The sequence below is a fragment of the Rhipicephalus sanguineus genome, chromosome 9 (assembly GCF_013339695.2).
Source record: "Rhipicephalus sanguineus isolate Rsan-2018 chromosome 9, BIME_Rsan_1.4, whole genome shotgun sequence".
NCBI lineage: Eukaryota > Metazoa > Arthropoda > Arachnida > Ixodida > Ixodidae > Rhipicephalus > Rhipicephalus sanguineus.
The window spans coordinates 24,501,354-24,517,985 of NC_051184.2; the positions used below are offsets into that span (position 1 = coordinate 24,501,354).

General features: G+C 46.4%; 1 protein-coding gene across 1 annotated transcript in view; it reads right to left on the minus strand.

The window, feature by feature from the left end:
* The window catches only part of LOC119404761 (progranulin), a 50,559-nt gene extending 38,437 nt beyond the window's left edge, over nt 1-12,122 (minus strand). The window contains exons 1-3 of the mRNA XM_049419011.1: nt 11,885-12,122; nt 2,537-2,591; nt 1,405-1,680 (exon numbers count right to left, since the gene is read on the minus strand). Of these exons, the coding sequence (XP_049274968.1) occupies nt 1,405-1,680; nt 2,537-2,588 (328 nt within the window). The 5' untranslated portion in view covers nt 2,589-2,591; nt 11,885-12,122. The remainder of the gene's footprint in view (nt 1-1,404; nt 1,681-2,536; nt 2,592-11,884) is intronic.
* Nucleotides 12,123-16,632: the final 4,510 nt, after the last annotated feature.

A 16,632-nucleotide genomic window follows, 5' to 3' on the forward strand; every position in this document is an offset into this window, starting at 1 on the left:
AGGCCAATAAACTTCAAATTTCGAACCATTCTACTCTCTGACGAATTATTCTTTGTAAACTGTACTGTAGTTAACAGGGGCGTAGCCAAGGGGGGGGTTGGGGGGGTTCAAACCACCCCCGAAATTTTTCAGTTTTGCTTGCGTATATAGGCACGCACACATACAAACGCACGCACGAACATACATAAAGTATGGTTGAACCCCCCCCCCCCCCCCCCCCCGAAAAAAATTTCTGGCTACGCCCCTGGTAGTTAATACCGCCATCATAGGTTCACAAACGTGAAAAATTATAAGTCAAGGTGTTATATTTTAGTCTCGCACGAAAGCATCAGCAATTAAACGTCAGTGTCATGTCACGGATTTGTCTTTCTTTTTGCGTATTTTGTCCTCATTGGCTGGCTGAAATTTCCTGAAACTTGCATTGCAATGTATGTGAGCCGATTAGAAGATGCGGTAATTCATTTTTACTGAAAAAGGTCCTGGCAACGATCTTCTCGTGGTAAGAGTGTGGCGGCTTTGCTATAATTGTGCACATTCGTATATTTGTGTATGTTAAACTATAAAGACATATTATTAACAGATAACCCTCGGCTCGCCATGGACTTCCCGATCGCCTCTGTGATTCTCGTAGTTTCGAGCCAGCGAATCACCCTTAGCGCAGCTGTCGCCGCGCAAGTCATTCGAAGGTTCACCGCGGCGGTATGCGGAGGTTACCGTGCTCGGCTGCTGACACAAAAGTCGCGGTGGTGGCATTTCGATCGAGGCGAACTGCTAGAGGCTCGTGTACTGTGCGATGTCAGTGCACGTCAAAGAACACCAGCTGGTCTAAATTTCCAGAGCCCTCGACTGCGACGTGCCTCCTAACCATAACGTGATTTTGGCATGCAAAACACACAAAAGTCAAACGAGGAATTGGTTTACACTAATGAATTGTACTCTGAAAACTCTGATGACCTTAATTTCATTATCATAATTTTAATACAAAGGAGAAAAATCTAGGTCAAAATATCATTCTAAAATTTGGCGCCGAAATCACCGCGCGTGACGTCACGGATTTCAAAGTGTATTTTTCGTGTTTTGGCGACATTGGCTCTACGAAATTTCCCGAAATTTGATATCTTAAACCGCTGCCCCCTCAGAGGACAGCCTATTTCATTTTTTTTCCGATTAGGAACTAAGTAGGCCCTAGCGGACGCTAGGGCCTACGACACGGCGTTTGGTGCGGGCATTTAGAGGTGGCGTCGCCATCAGCATTTGCTTCTTGCGCGTTTTCTCGCTTTCCAAGCGTCTTCTCGCGGAAAGCGCGATGATTTCGGTGTCGTGAAAGCGTAATTCACTAGTACGAGTAAAATGGTTCCTCTCATTAGTGTCCCTTTAAGTGATTGCAAGGTAGCGGCGTCTCACCTCCGGGAATTATTTCGTTGCGCCGCCTTTGCGCCAGCCCTGAGACTCGTCGATCGAGCGCCGTCCTGAAGAGCCGCTGTTGGGTGATTTTGTGGACGCAGCTACCTTGAGCGGCGTCGCAGCTGTAACCCAGAGGGCAGCAGTGTGCGCCGTCCTTGCAGCACTGTCCGAACTCGTAGGGACAGCAGCCCCACGTCTGGTCGTCCACCTTGCAGCACGTCGTCCCGTCGGGACACAGGCTGGTGTCCTCGCATTGCACGAAGTTTGGCCGAGCACCTTCGTGCAATTACAAATAACATTTCCTATACTTTCCTTGGCATTATTGTCTGTTAGTTTTCATTATTATTGTGTCTAACAAAGAAAAACGAGCCCTTAAAAGTCACTTTCATTTCTTCATTCATAGCGAGGGTTTCGCTCTGGCAGACTTGATGCCTTCAGGTATAGTATGCGAGGGATTATTGGTCAGCTGCCAGCTCGCAGAAGTTCAAGTGTTACGTGACGCCAACAGACAGAAAAAGGTGTTCCACACTCGCCGCCATGGCTGCGATCGGCGCTGACTAACACTCCTAGGTTCAAATGCCCATATACACCCCAAAAATTGGTCGGGAGGATGACCGCTGTCGTAGCTCAGTGATAGAGCATCGGACGCGTTATTCGAAGGTCGCAGGTTCGGTACCTGCCGGCGGCAAGTTATCTTTTCGTCCACTTTACTTTCTTCGCATTTATATCCTAATTACTACAAATAACATCCTCTATACCTTCCTTGGCATTATTGTCTTTAATATTGTGTCTAACAACGAAAAACGAGCCCTTAAAAATAATATTATTTCCTTTATATAATGCCACTGTCGTTCGACTCGCCACGCATTTTGACGGTGGCGAGATGCAAGAGCACACGTGTACTTTGATTTATGTGCACGTTAAATGACAACAGGTGGTCAAAATTAGCCAGTAGTATCCTTATCTCCCCTCCTCCCCCAGCCCACCCAGAGCGGCGTGCCTTATATTCATGGCTTGGTACTGGCTCGTAAAACCCCAGAATTTAATGGTTTTTTTGTTTTTTGTTTTTTTTGCACTGTTCCGAGTAAAAAACGTCTTCTGCATTCACAAATTTTGTTCGGACCAGTCTTACCTGATGCGACGACCAAGGCTGCTCCGAGGACGATCAAGCTTTTCAGTGCCATTATCTACGGTAAAAAAAAAACACACACACAGAATGAAAGCAAGCCTCATGTTCAAGTAAGCGTTTGTATTACACGTGATACGCCATCCAGCGAAGCAAAACACATGAGTCTAGTTGCACTTAATTTATTGTAATGAATAATTGTAATAAACGTAAATGAAGATGCTCCGACGGCAGGAGTTCAACTCGGGACCTCTTTTGCCGATGACCGGTGCTCTAACCATAGAGCCGCAGGCGCATGATTCACTCGGCGGATTGCAAAAACTTTCGCAATATCTCACATTTATTTAAGTTAACAACGTCAACTTCACGAGGTCTACTTAGCCATTCTTCACTCAAATCCCTGGTGTATATTTATTAAAATCAGCACTTGCGAAGTGTTCGTGGTTTTATTTCTTTATTTCTTCATAGAGCCATGCTGAAACTTTTGGAATTAGCGGTTATTATACGCATAGTTTTCTTATTTAAAGTGTAAATGTCAACCTAGCATACCTGCCAACTCTTCCGAATTTTCCGTAAAATGTACGAATTTCGACCTCGCTTACGATTTTACGAATGTTACCTGAAATTTTACAGAAAACATCAATTCCGATTAAAAAAATTAAAAATCTATTAAAACAGCGTGGCCTTCGCGATCAGCTACTGCGCATTGCCGTAGCTAGTCGCGGAGGCCACGACTCCGCGACTAGCTACGGTAGCTGAGCGCGGAGGCCACGAAAACGGCGTTGTGGTACTTTCCGCCGCTAGGGGAGGACAATACGTACTCGTGTTATCATCAGCAGCAGCAGCTTCAACATTTAGTATGGTGGCTAGAGGGGGAAGTGTGACGGGCGAGAGCCAACGTGAGCGGAGGGCTGTACGAATTCCCAATGAAAGATGGCGGTCACACCAGGTGGCGCTACCTGCGCCGTAGGTGCTTGCGGCGGCATTTGCCTGCTTTGCGTATGGCCGCTAGACGTTAGTTTCACTTGTTTCTAATAATCGCTTATACCCCGCGCCCGTGCTGTTAAAGGCACTACGTGTTTGTTTCGCTAAGAAGCATGTGTTCATGTCCATAGCGGTGTTAAGCAAGATGGAAAAAAAAAAAGAAAACCAAGAATGCTTTTAAATCAGACCGAACTGGCGTGCCTCCAGGTTTTCATATTTAAATGTTCCTTGATATCGGTTTGCTTTGACATGTTTAATCTGCAACAGTGTGCAAAAACTGGGCTAGTTGGTTGATTTTCATGGTAAAAGCAGCGCAAAAAGACGGCAACACGAGAAGAAGAACGACACAGGACAGACGCTGAACTGGTCAGCGCTGGTCCTGTGTCTATTATCGTGTTCCTTTTGCACTGCTTTTACCATATTTATAGGCTGCTTCAGTTCAACTAAACCACTTGCTCGGCTGCATAGCTCAGCTTACTTTAAAGTGGTTTTTCCTCTTGGTGAAATGTAAACTGTTTACAATCGTTCATAGCGTGTATATTGGCTGCAGTGCAGTGCGGTTTTTTTTTTTCTTTCTTGGTCCGCACCCCACCTCCCCCCTTCATTTCCTCTGCATTGTAGGGGGTTCTCTTGAGCGCGAAATGTTCAAAGCATTTAGATTTTCCGGCTCCTTTCCTTGAGAAACTTGAAGTGGGGATCGGAACTGTAGCTGGAGGCTCTTTGATACTGAACATTTTATCTTATTATTTTAGCGATAGTTCTATCTATACAAGGACCAATGATTTCTGTTAACTTACGGCTTTAGATGCATACTAAATACACGCAAGGGAAATGGTAAAACATGTTTATTTATCACACATTTGTCATCCCATACTTATGTCAGACATTTGTTATCACATACTTCCCCATCACGTCAAGAGGTCAAATTACTTGACCCTCCTCAACTTCAAGTGGTTTTCGCGCTCACTTTGGACACTCCTGTCTGCTTTTCTTTTTTCTTTTTTTTTTGTAAAGTACTTCGGTGCGTCCGGGAACACCGTAGGCACAGCGTCTTCTGACAAACGCGGGGTATCTCAACAACCTCACCGTTTATAATGTGTTGGCATATCCTTTCGATGAAACTCACGTTGAAGTGCCACTCGCAAACAACGCTGTCCCTCGTCAGCTCTTTGTCAGTCCGCTTAATATTTCGAGCTCATTGCTCTCGCCTCGAGAGATCCTACGGGGCTTTAAAGACCGATAGCTTCTCCGAGCACGGTCTACACCCGCCTTTACAGCCAGGGACGAAGCATGTACTTGCGCGATTTGACGGCATGGTTCGCAGAACACGTGGGTAAACAAACGACGACAGCGAAGGCGAGGCATCCGAACAAGGTGACGGCACAGCACAGAGAGAACGAACGACGCGAACGAGCCTTAAGCAAGCGCGGCGAGCACCTACTACTACACCAGCGCTCCTTGCGGCGGCCAGAACTTTCATTGCGTTCCGCTCCCACCGCGGGGATGCAGCGCCCGTCACACTTCCCCCTCTAGCCACCATACATTTAGCGACTTCCGTCGTCTTCTCGGGGGGTGGCCAGGGCACGAGGTCGTGGGCCAGGGTGGCTACGAATCCATGCCTCCATGCCGCTTTGGCGCGTATGCAAAGCGCAAACATGTGGCAGAGGGCTTTGTTCGCGGGTAGGCGGTGAGGACTCTGTTCGTGTCGCTTTTCGTATGACCGGCTGCCGCGCCCAATGCAGTAGGACTACTGTGTTTAAGCCCAGGTGCGACGTGCAGTGGGCACGTTTGGGAGCTGCTGGAAGTGTTGACGGATCGCTCAGGTTCCACAGAATTTCATTGGTTACGCTGGGCATTCTCTCCATTTCCCACAGTAATGCGGAATGCGAGAGAATTTTCAGCACTGTCAACAAAACTCGAACGGAGTTTCGCTCATCTGTCTGTGAAAAAAGTCACAGTTTCACCGCAAGGGCGAAGCAATTGATGAATGCGATAGCAACAAATTGTAGTGTTACACAAAGTGAGGCTGGCAGCTAACTGTTTTGTATTGGATCTCGCGTAACTACAAAACGCTGATGTAAGAGAATACAGCCGCTCCAGGGAGAGACGCTCTCCGCATAGTCAGTTCGCGTTGAGAGCGCAGCACGTAGAAGGGTATACGAGCCGCCCGCTGTGATGGCTTTCGAGATAGCGCCAGCGACCGCGCCCTTAGATTCAAAGTTGCTCCTCGCTCGACGCGACACTCCTCCCCCCCCCCCCCCCACGCGTCTTTTAAGGCTCGTTAAAAAAGGCCGGGCGTTTCCTGTCTTTTTCGACGGCAGGCCTCCCCTGAGCGGGGTGATGTTATCCCATGCACCCTCCGAGCGATGGGCCGGCTTGTTTGAACTCTGGTTCGGCCGCGTTCATCGCCCTCGCTCGCGCGCTTTTACCCGCGTTAGAACATACAATGCGCGGGGGGATCTTATCAATTTGGACTTCATAACGGAAGGACATGACGGCAACGGCGACGGCAAAAACCCGTCGAGACTGTCCATATAATCGCTATCGCAGTAAAAACTCTCGAGAGCCTGCTGATGGTGAAAGGGCACCAGAGTGGAACTTCCTTTGAGCAAAGTTACACGGAGAACTTTCTCAAGCGGGCTAAGTCCGCAACAGCGAAGTCACTGCAAAAATAAATTGTTGTCCGATTGAGTTGTTGCTGATTACTCTCTGACCGATTTTACTTATGGCTGCAAAAACATGATTAAGCCTGTCGCCAAAGGCAAAACCGTCGGAACTTGAAAACAAAAAAAGTTGGTTGGCTACCCCCGCCCCCGCCGCATGGGGGTTTTACTAATTTCTATGTCGCCAGGTTGGTAGGTATGACCTAGAGATTTCAAACAATGTACGCATGAAATCGAGAATTGGGCGAAATCTCGTCTGGTCGGGATGTAATGGACGCAGAAAAACGCACCACACCTTCGACTGGGACCAAGCTTCAGTTGTCGCCCGGGAAAAGAACTGGATGAAACGGCAATATCTGGAATCTTTGACTATCCAAACAACAGGGAACACGATTAACCGTAACGACGGCAATCTACATCTTACGTATGCAAGGTGCCTCAAAAGCGATTATTTTCGCGGATTTAAGCTGGAACCCTTCAAGAAGTTTCTTGAAGAATCTAATATTTTATGGAAATATTGACCTACTGCACACGATGTCGACTTCCCCTTCATACCGAAGGAATTGTGTTATGTTTGTGATAGTGCGTTTCATTTTACGTGTCATCATTTGTGTCAGTGTGTTTTCCTGTGTATGTCAAGCAATACAGAATATTTGAATTTAAACGTATACATGTGAGCTGACTTTTCCCATTTGAACTTGTCGTACAACACTAGTGTACATATGAACCTATTAGACGTATATGAACTGCCGTGTGATTTTCGGCTGTGCGTATTTTCCTATGTGTTCTACTGTATTGCATTTTGTGCCCTTATTATTTTTGTTACTACATATTTTGTCTTCTAAGCGAGAAGAAGTAGCCGGCGCCACTATAATGGCACCAACCTCTCCTATTTCATCATTTCAATAAAGAAAAAAAAAAGAAAAAGGCTGGAAGCTTCGGCCTCCCAGCTTAGTTAACAAGGCTTCCGTGTGAAAGCCGAAACGTTATTTTATTATATTTTTGACACCTTCTTGGTCGGCGTCCTGTCTTTTTCTTTCTACAATGTACGCATGCCTGTAATCAGGGAATCGGATTTCGATAGCCGATATTCTGATTGATATACTGTATAGTTCCATAAGAATGCAAGAAGATACTTGTCTGTTGATATTAATTATTGCTAACATTGCCAGGTAGTACTTTCAAATATTTTGTGAATAATTTTGTGAAAAAAAGAAATGTTGCAGTCGCTTGTACTTCAGGAGATGAAGTTTACAGCACTTGGTTGTTTTTTGTTTTTTTCAGAGCTGTGGGCCTTCTTTCTTCCTCTCCTTCTTGCTGACTTGTTGGATATTGTTTTTGTAACGATATGGTATTCTCAATCAGCAGTTTGCTTTCTGCAGTTTGAATAATTAAGATTTTTCTTTTGATTTTAAAATTCAGGATCCCCTGTCCTATATGAGGAAAATGAGGACAAGCGAATGTTGGCGTGTACGTGCCTGACGTACCAATTTTCATTCTTTCTGTCGTATTGCGCAATGCCCCCTCTTAACTCTTTCCTTTCTCCATACCGGGAATGGACCTTCGTTCACGTGCATAGCAGCGCTGCACTTCAGTTGCCAGAGGCAACAATGATGGTCGTGGGTTCGTGTCAATGAGAGCAATGGAAGACGCAAAGTGAAATGACGAGTCACCTCGGTAGAAGATCAGATTGTCGTATCAGTAAAAAGTGATTGCCGGCAAGCCCATGATCGAGAGAGCATAAATTATTTGAAAACGGCGCATACGCATACACACGTCACCGGCGCACCCTCGAAAGCCCGCATTGCTTTGCACTCGCATGCTTTTCATTTTTCTGTCTATCTTTTTCTGGTCCAGCTACAACGCCACCGACACTTGTGAGGCAATGCAAGCTTCGCTTGAAATCCTTTCACTCGAATTGGTCGGGCTATTGTCCCGCGAAACCATTTCTGCGATTTTGCATGCTATCGCAGATGCTCCGGAGCCGAAGCTTCCTATTAAGCCTGAGTCCGTGTAAGGGGGCGTTTCGCCACAGCGTTTCACTCTTGAACAACCTTGAGGGGCCATTGTTAGGCAACCAAAGTGGTACTACCTTGTGCGGTTCATAGGGTAGCACGGCTCGGCGCACCAGGAAAGGGAAAAGACGAATTAAATAATGTAAAAGAGAGAGAGAAGATAAGAGATATGAAGCACGGTTGCTGATTGTGTGAGTGGGTACCTCTGCATTTTCCCTCACAGCGCGAACGAAACTGCAGGGACAGCAGAATGAGGACGACACAACACAGCGCTGACACACGACTGAAGGTTTTATCCATTCAAAAACCACGTAAATCGATAAACTCACGCATGCGTACACCTTAAGTCCTGCCCTTTCCATCAACCGCGGTGCGAAAAGAAACAGGTAATGTGCAGAGATGGGATTAATGAATACATGCGTCAACAAAGTTTTTCTTTGCCGTGTGTGTAATCTCTTTAATACCATCTTTCTATTTTACCCGTTTCTTGCTTTTCGCACCCTGATTGAGGGAAAGGGTAGGAGTGCTGGTGTAGGTAAGCGTGAATTTTTCGATTTACGTTTATTTATTTTTCGTTTGTTTTTTCGTGCTAATAAAACCTCCAGCCTTGAGTAGGCGCTCGTGTCGCTTCGCTTTTCTTCCAGTGTCATCTCGGCTGCTGACCCGAACGTCGCGGCTTCGATACCGGCAGCGGCGGTCGCGTTTCGATGAGGCCAAACACTACAGGCCCGCCGTATAGTGTGCGATGTCAGTGCACGTTAAAGAACACCAGGTGGTCTAAATTTCCGGAGCCCCTCCACTACGGCCTCTATCATAATCATATCGTGCACGTGCAGGGTAGCACACCGGAGACTGCTTCTGGTTAACCTCCCTGTCTTTCCTTTTTCCCTCTTCTCTCTCTCTTTCTCTCTCTATAATCATATCGTGGCACGTAAAACCCCACAAATTATCATTATTATGGTGTCCTTGTTGTTTCGTTCGCGCTGTGAGCAAGGATAAGAATTATGAGACGTCGTGCGGGGCTGGCCTCCGCACGCTAGCCAACGTGCGCGGAGTCCGCACACCTTCGACCTCCATCGACAAAGCGACGGAAGCCGCGTCCACTCGTGACGGCTTCATTATAACAGGATGGAGAGGTGGCATAGTTGGTTAGTTTCTTTTACAGTAACTCTAGTTCCTTTATACGCGCTATCCATGCACTGTTCGATATTTACGTCTGAATTTCCTCGTAAATTCGTGCTACAAATTGAAGGACGGTATTGGCTGCCAATTCATAAACAGTGCACCACCTTGCATGCATGCAGACTTAAACGGAACTTCTCTTCCATGTTCTATATTTAAAAAGCCAGTAAACCGAGACAACACGACGAGAAGTTAGGCGTCGGAGCATTACGACATAATCCTAATCGCCGTTCACTATCGCTGCTGCTGCATGCCAACAGATGCCACGCGCATGTGGCGAGCTAATCAGTTCTTCAAGTCACCAGCGTCTGTTTCGCGTGACACGCTATACTGATATATATATATATATATATATATATATATATATATATATATATATATATATATATATATATATATATACTGAAGAAGCTTTTCCAATGGGCCAAACGTACTTGGGAAGAGAAGAAAGAGACAACTCAGCGGTTATCTTAATTTTATTTGCCAACGGTTTCGACCGGTCCACCGGTCGAAACCGTTGGCAAATAAAATTAAAATAACCGCTTAGTTGTGTCTCTTCCCATATATATATATATATATATATATATATATATATATATATATATATATATATATATATATATATATATGCAAATTTTCGTACGTGTGCTCCTTCGATTACATGTGCATCGACCCCGGACCTTCAGAACTTTCTTTTGAATTATATATACATATATTTAAAAAGTTCCGAAGCCTCCTACGTTCAGACTCTCAACCTCAGGCAGTATACAACGAAAGTGTGATTGCTAATGCACACGTGCGCATTTCATTGGCTGCTCGTTAAAGGACGCTAAGAGGCCGAAATTAGTGCGGAGGCCTGTACTGCGGCATCTCTCACATATTCTGCTTTTTTTTTCTTTTTTTTTTTTGAAGACGTTAAACGCGAGCAGACAAAGAAACCAAAGGCTATGTGGCTATAGCTCTTTCCGTAGTTGAGCGTTATGGGACGCGGTTTCGATTCCTAGGCACATTGTGATAAGATAAGGATGCAAAGATTAACGTGTTTGCATTGATCTGGCCACCCGCTGTTGCCCCTTCGGACGGACCGATTACGTTATCGCCAGGCAGGGCGTAGCCAAGGGGGGGGTTGGGGGGGTTCAAACCCCCCCCCCCCGAAATTTTTCAGTTTTGCTTGCGTATATAGGCACTCACACATACAAACGCACGCACGAACATACATAAAGTATGGTCGAACCCCCCCCCCCGAAAAAAATTTCTGGCTACGCCCCTGTTGCCAGGCAATCGCGCCCTTTACTCTTTCGCTCATTGTTTCTAAACATTTCGTACATCCACCCTTGATGGCTCTGTAAATACGATGTTTTGCTATACTCGTCACGAAGGGCCCAGCTCGGCGGTTCATAATATAGACTGCATTACGATTGTGGCTGGCAGAGTGCCATGATATTCGTTCGGTTCGGACAGGTCGACAAAACAAGGCGCGCCGTCAAAATTATTCGGAGCATCGCTCTGCCACGTATCTCGCAGTCCCTGTTTTGCATCGGCGCGTCCGGCTGAGTCGTTCGACGAGTGCATCGCAATCACTTCCCATGTACGGGAGAACACGCGAGCGAAAGATCATGGCTCTTAACTGAGTAAGTGAACAGAGCCAATAGTACACGTATTTGCACGATACACTTCCCCACCGAGATGTGTTGACCGCGAGGGTTATGCTCACACGCCCCACGTGCTCTGCTTGGCTCTGAGCCCCCCCCCCCCCCTTTCCTAGTACTCACCTATGCTAGCCGGCCTGTCATACTTCTAATCTAACGTGTCAAGTAGCTGACTACTATAGCAACACTTACAAACCGAATGAGGCAGGCTGACTGCCATATATAGACAGGCTGACGCGGATCCAGGACTGAGAGGCTTGATTCCTGCTCCCCCCCCCAATCTTCCACCACGGAGGTTTGTTGATGCAGCGCCAGCGCAGGGCACCTGTGACCAATTCAAGCCCTTCTTCCCAGCTGTTACTCTGCTTCGAACACCTGCTGACACACAGCTGTATACTATTCTTGATTATAAGCACCCTTACGATCATCATCCGGTCGTTACTGTCGTCAATCACCAGCTCGAGATCAGATTCCCTCAACCCATGATTAAAAAATTAAAAATAAAACTGAATTCGCTCTTGTCTACATGAGCGCAGTGATGTGAAGCTACTACTACTACTATTACTGCTATTACTTCTAACTCAACTACTCATAGGGAAAAATCGGCATCATCGTGCAGCTTGAAGGTACAAGAAAATTCGTCCCGACAGTTCGCCCTGGACTTTTTCTACACCAGAGAAGGTTTCTTTTTGAAACATCATTGTAAATTTTTTTTTTTGTAACTTGAATACTACAAACTGGTGTAGGATAACCTTTCAGTTTCATGAGCGTTCCTTCACCATGCGGACTTCCATAAAGCTGATTCTCCATAGTAATACTACTACTGCTGTTACTACTACTTCTACAAAAGCAATGACTTACCACCGCTTCGCGAACGGCAAGGCTGGAACGGCAGGGCAAGGCAGGCTCGCGGAGTCGCCGGATGGAGCTGCGCCGGACCTCTCGTCTCGACGCGTGCCCTTCGTGCCAACGCAAGAGTACCGAAGGCCCTTCTCTCGCGTTGTCTCGCGAACCCGGCACTCTCGTTGACGACGATAATCGCGCCGCTCTCTACTATCGCGCCGTTGAGGGGGCAGCTGAGTCTGAGTGATCGCGGCGAGAGCCTCGTTCGGCTCGGCAGCCGACCCACTCTCACCCACCACTTCAATTCCTCCTGGTTTTCCCGGCTCCATTGAGCGCGAGACGGCAATGCTTCTCTCCTCCGAAGCTTCTCTTCCTTCTTGCTTTGTACATTCTCATTTCCATTCCCTCTCTCTCTCTTCCACTCTCATAATAGCGAGAGAGAGAGAAAGGAGGAAGGGGTAGAATTTGTGGCCTAGAAGACGCCTGTTTTGAGTCTTGTTTTTCTCTTCGCATCGTGTGAGTTGGGGGGCGTGTTACATGAAGATGTGCAATCGGGGGTGTCGTGTCACGTTACCGCCCCATTTCATCGCCGAGTTTTCGCGCCATTTTTTGCCAGCTTGCGGCCCTCCACAGCCACCTGCCCAATGGTTTCTTATTTCTTTCTTTTTTTTTCAGTCACTCGATGCTCGTATTTTGAAGCACATACCCCCATGAAAACCAAACAGAATGCTTCACGCTTTCTTCTGTACGGTGTAAGAGCAGCGGACCGAAGAACGCGTGTGAAATCAGCGGACAGAGATGGCCGTGTTAGTGCAGCCTGCTCAGCATCCACCCGGGTTTGGATATGTTGCGAACAGCGCATAATCGGATAGTGAGTGAGTGAGTGAGTGAGTGAGTGAGTGAGTGAGTGAGTGAGTGAGTGAGTGAGTGAGTGAGTGAGTGAGTGAGTGAGTGTGTGTGTGTGTGTGTGTGTGTGTGTGTGTGTGTGTGTGTGTGTGTGTGTGTGTGTGTGTGTGTGTGTGTGTGTGTGTGTGTGTGTGTGTGTGTGTGTGTGTTTAATTTTTCTCACTTTCGCGTAACGAAAGTGATACTAACAAGCTCGAGTTCACTCACTCTTTGCTCGTCGTCACTTGTATCAACGACGCACCGCTTAGGTGCTTATTAACGCCAGATTAACAGCAAATAGTAAAGGAATGGAATGGACGGAAAGGAATCCTTACAGCCTATACTGACCCTAATCGCACGACTTCTCGTAAGAGCTAGCTTCTTCTTTCTCTTTCTTTCTCTCTCTCTCTCTTTGACAACTTTCGAAAACACGCTCACATGTTCGGAGAATGGCGTAATTTCTGAAGAGCATTCTCTCCTCTTCCATCAATTAGTACAGAAAGCGTGTCCGTATTCCACAACAAGTGCGAGTATCTCCTCTATATACTAGTACGTAGTGTAGCTAGTGACTGTATAAGTTGCAATACCAACTAGAGGCTGGAATCTTTATTTGGAAGTCATGTTCCCAGAAAAAGTGAGAATATTGCTTTCACGAACATTTTCGCGTCGTTGCTTGTTGGGCGAGTTGGAACGAGTCAGTAAAAACCTTTTGGTTTTTACTTCCTGGTTTTTTTCTTTTCTTGCTTTCCCTGTGTGTCCCAATCCAATACATGCGTCCCAATCAAATAAACTTTAGTTGGAAGAATGCGCTGTGTCCTTGTCCTCTCGCTCGTCTGTTGCCTGTTTTTTGCGCTGAACTACATTATGACTGATTTTCGCGTCCCTCGAATTAATTCTGTTGGCTGTACGCCTCCCCGACACGTTAGGATTACACAGGGCACTTGCAATCAGTGAGTAACCTGCTGGAAAGGCTCAATTGTTGCAGAGTCTAAATATGTCTCCCGGATAACGGCGGAGCCGAAAGCACTCGCAGCACTTGATCACCCCGGCGACAGCTATCGAAAGTGAAGCGAACTGAAGTGTATAGTGCAGTGGTTCTCGAAACAATGAAGCCCAGTCGGACCGCTATCTGCAGGCGGATTATGCCTCTTGGTCAGTAGAAGCCATTGTAGGGCTCGATCGAGTTGGAGCCGCGTCGATACGAAGGGTTCGCGAGTTCATCTTGCGAATGAACAATTGTAGAAAATTCCAAAGAAACAGTGTACGCTACACATTGCTTATTGCGCATTGCTCGTTCCAGAGCACTCTTATATAAGATATTTGTTCCCTCCTTTAACAAGACGTGTGCGTGCGCCATGAAGACAAGTCGATGACACTGTACAGCGTGTCGACGTATGTATAGAATGAGATACTTTACTACGACCTTGCCTGTTCACAAACCTTTACAAATTAATTCTCCGGACTGGGGCTGAACCGGGTCAGAACCGGAGCGCTTCGAGCGCAAATTTTAAAGGGGTCCTGCATGCAACACTTTTTCAGCATGGTCAGAAAACGCTGCTGATCGGTAGTCGAGGCGAATCACACTGAAAATAAGCAGTGAGTTCGAGGAAAAAAAGAAGAAACCCGCCAACTACATGGAAAAAGGCAAGAAACCCCAACACGGTACCAGTTATCATTGGGAAAGTTGGACATGCCAGATATTGCCATTAGCGTAACGAACGCGCATCACGTAGGCGACTTACCAAAGCATATATATTCCGGACCTTTTATCTCTGCAAGGTCTATTTTCAGTTTCGTGAAAGATTCAAGTTCAACGCATCCTGTTCAAATTATCAGTGTTGTCCCGAAAAGTGTGATACGAGTCTAAGTCGATTGTTGATGGTAATCTGCGGCTCCCTGTTATCAGGACTGAGGCAGAGTCAGAGGGACCCGCGATTGTCGCCAATGCTTACGAACGTGCCTTCCGCGGTCGACGGCTGTAGACACAACCCTGCAGATATATCGACACTCAAGATCCACTAATATTCAGCGGCACGACCGCGCGCTCGTGCCTCATAATCCTATCGTGCTTCTGGCACATGAACTCCAGAAATTATTTGCTGTCACGTTAGGTATCAGAAAGACTCTTTTTAAGCATCTGGTGTGGTATTCTATGCATTCGCCAACTTCTGTAATATCGCTAGAACCTCGCCCTGTAGCCTGTCCTTTAAGGAAAATAAAATAACTCCAAAAAAAGAACAGTTAAACGGTGATCCCAGTGACGCTTGCTGCAACGTACGAAGTCAGGTTTAAACCTATCAAACGCTACCCATGAAGAACCGTCTGTAAATGCTTCAAATCGATACAATGTTATTTCTAGGCATTCGATATTATATTGCGATAAAAATAATGTCGTAATACGTTAATTTGTGTGCGTTATACTAATCACTCCTAACTACTTTGTAATTAAATATCTATTTATTCTGAAGCCATTCATGCTCTGTTTTTGCATAAATAGACTGACGTTTCAGGCTAGAAATATAGTGCAAATTCGTTATCGGTTATGTCCGTGTTAAGCAAAGAAAAATTACACTTTTGACGTTGCTCGCGGGAAGCGGTACGTCGAACGACTCGTCGAATATGGTGTTGCCTTTCGCAAAGTGATCATATGCAGCGTTACACTGGAAAATGAAGTTAAATGAAGACAAATTTATTATGCAGGAGGTTCAATTCATCTAAAGCTCAATGTATCTCGCTCTTTCTTAGTTCCTAGTCGGTACAAATAGCAAAAATAAGTGGTGTACACAATTGTGTACATAGCGTCTCAAAGGGTTAAGGCCAGGTAGTAAGATCATGTACGATTGCTTTGGAAGGGCCTTCATTTCAAGTAAAAGAAGTGACAAGTGTGCTACCGGCGACCGTTGCTAATGTAAATGTCGTTATCCTCACCAGTGTTCCCGATTGTGTGGCACTATCCGTGAGTGTTATTTTGTTCACTTAGTACCTGATATCAGTAAAAGACGAAAAAAACAAAAAGAAACAAAAGTACCATCGCCGACACAGTTGTATAAAAGCTGTGACGAATCAAAAATAGCGCACGAGTGACAATACGCCGGTCTGCACTCTTCCCTCACGCAGCGGCAATTGAAGTGATTGCATTGTTCTCACTGGGCGAATCGTTTTCCGCAGGGACTCATATTGTCGGACGCCGAGACAAACTGCGGCTAACTGCAGTTATTATATCTATCTATCTATAACGCTCCAAAGTGTCGAAAGCAGCTCTTCTGTCGATGGCGGACAGCTTCGCAGGCGGGACCGGTGAACGCGTTCCACGTCAAACGTGATGCGTACAACCGGGGCACCAGTTTTGATGTAATATGCTCGGCTTGTAGACGGCGAGGCCTGCTGGTTACGGGCAGATGAGTCCCGCGCAAATCATATTGAAAATCTCGTCCACTCGACGGTAGCTTCGTCTTTCGAAGGACTTATTCGCCGTATTCCCAGCCCCTGCGCTTTGAGGTGCCGATTAATCCGGGTCCGGCTCAACGATTTCCTAACCTCCTGACTGTCTCAAGCGGTAAAGCATGGCTCGTCTTTCCCCGCTCCCGACCACCTTACAAGTGCAATGTGTTGGTCCCCGGTTCGATCCCTCGACTAGGACCACTTTCTCAAATGCAGAGCGCGAGCACATCTTTCTGTGAAGCGCGTTCATTCCTTTAAAGTATATAGCAGCAGATCGAAAGCACCCTGCATGAGTGCCTAATGCTTAAAAAACAAAAAAAAGAAAATTATGCCAGTTCCACGCCGTGAGAACCGTTAGACAGCAAGCTGTAAGCGCGCGAGTGATTCGCTAACGAGGTCACGTGCATCGTAATCATCATCATTATTTCGAGCACCGTCAT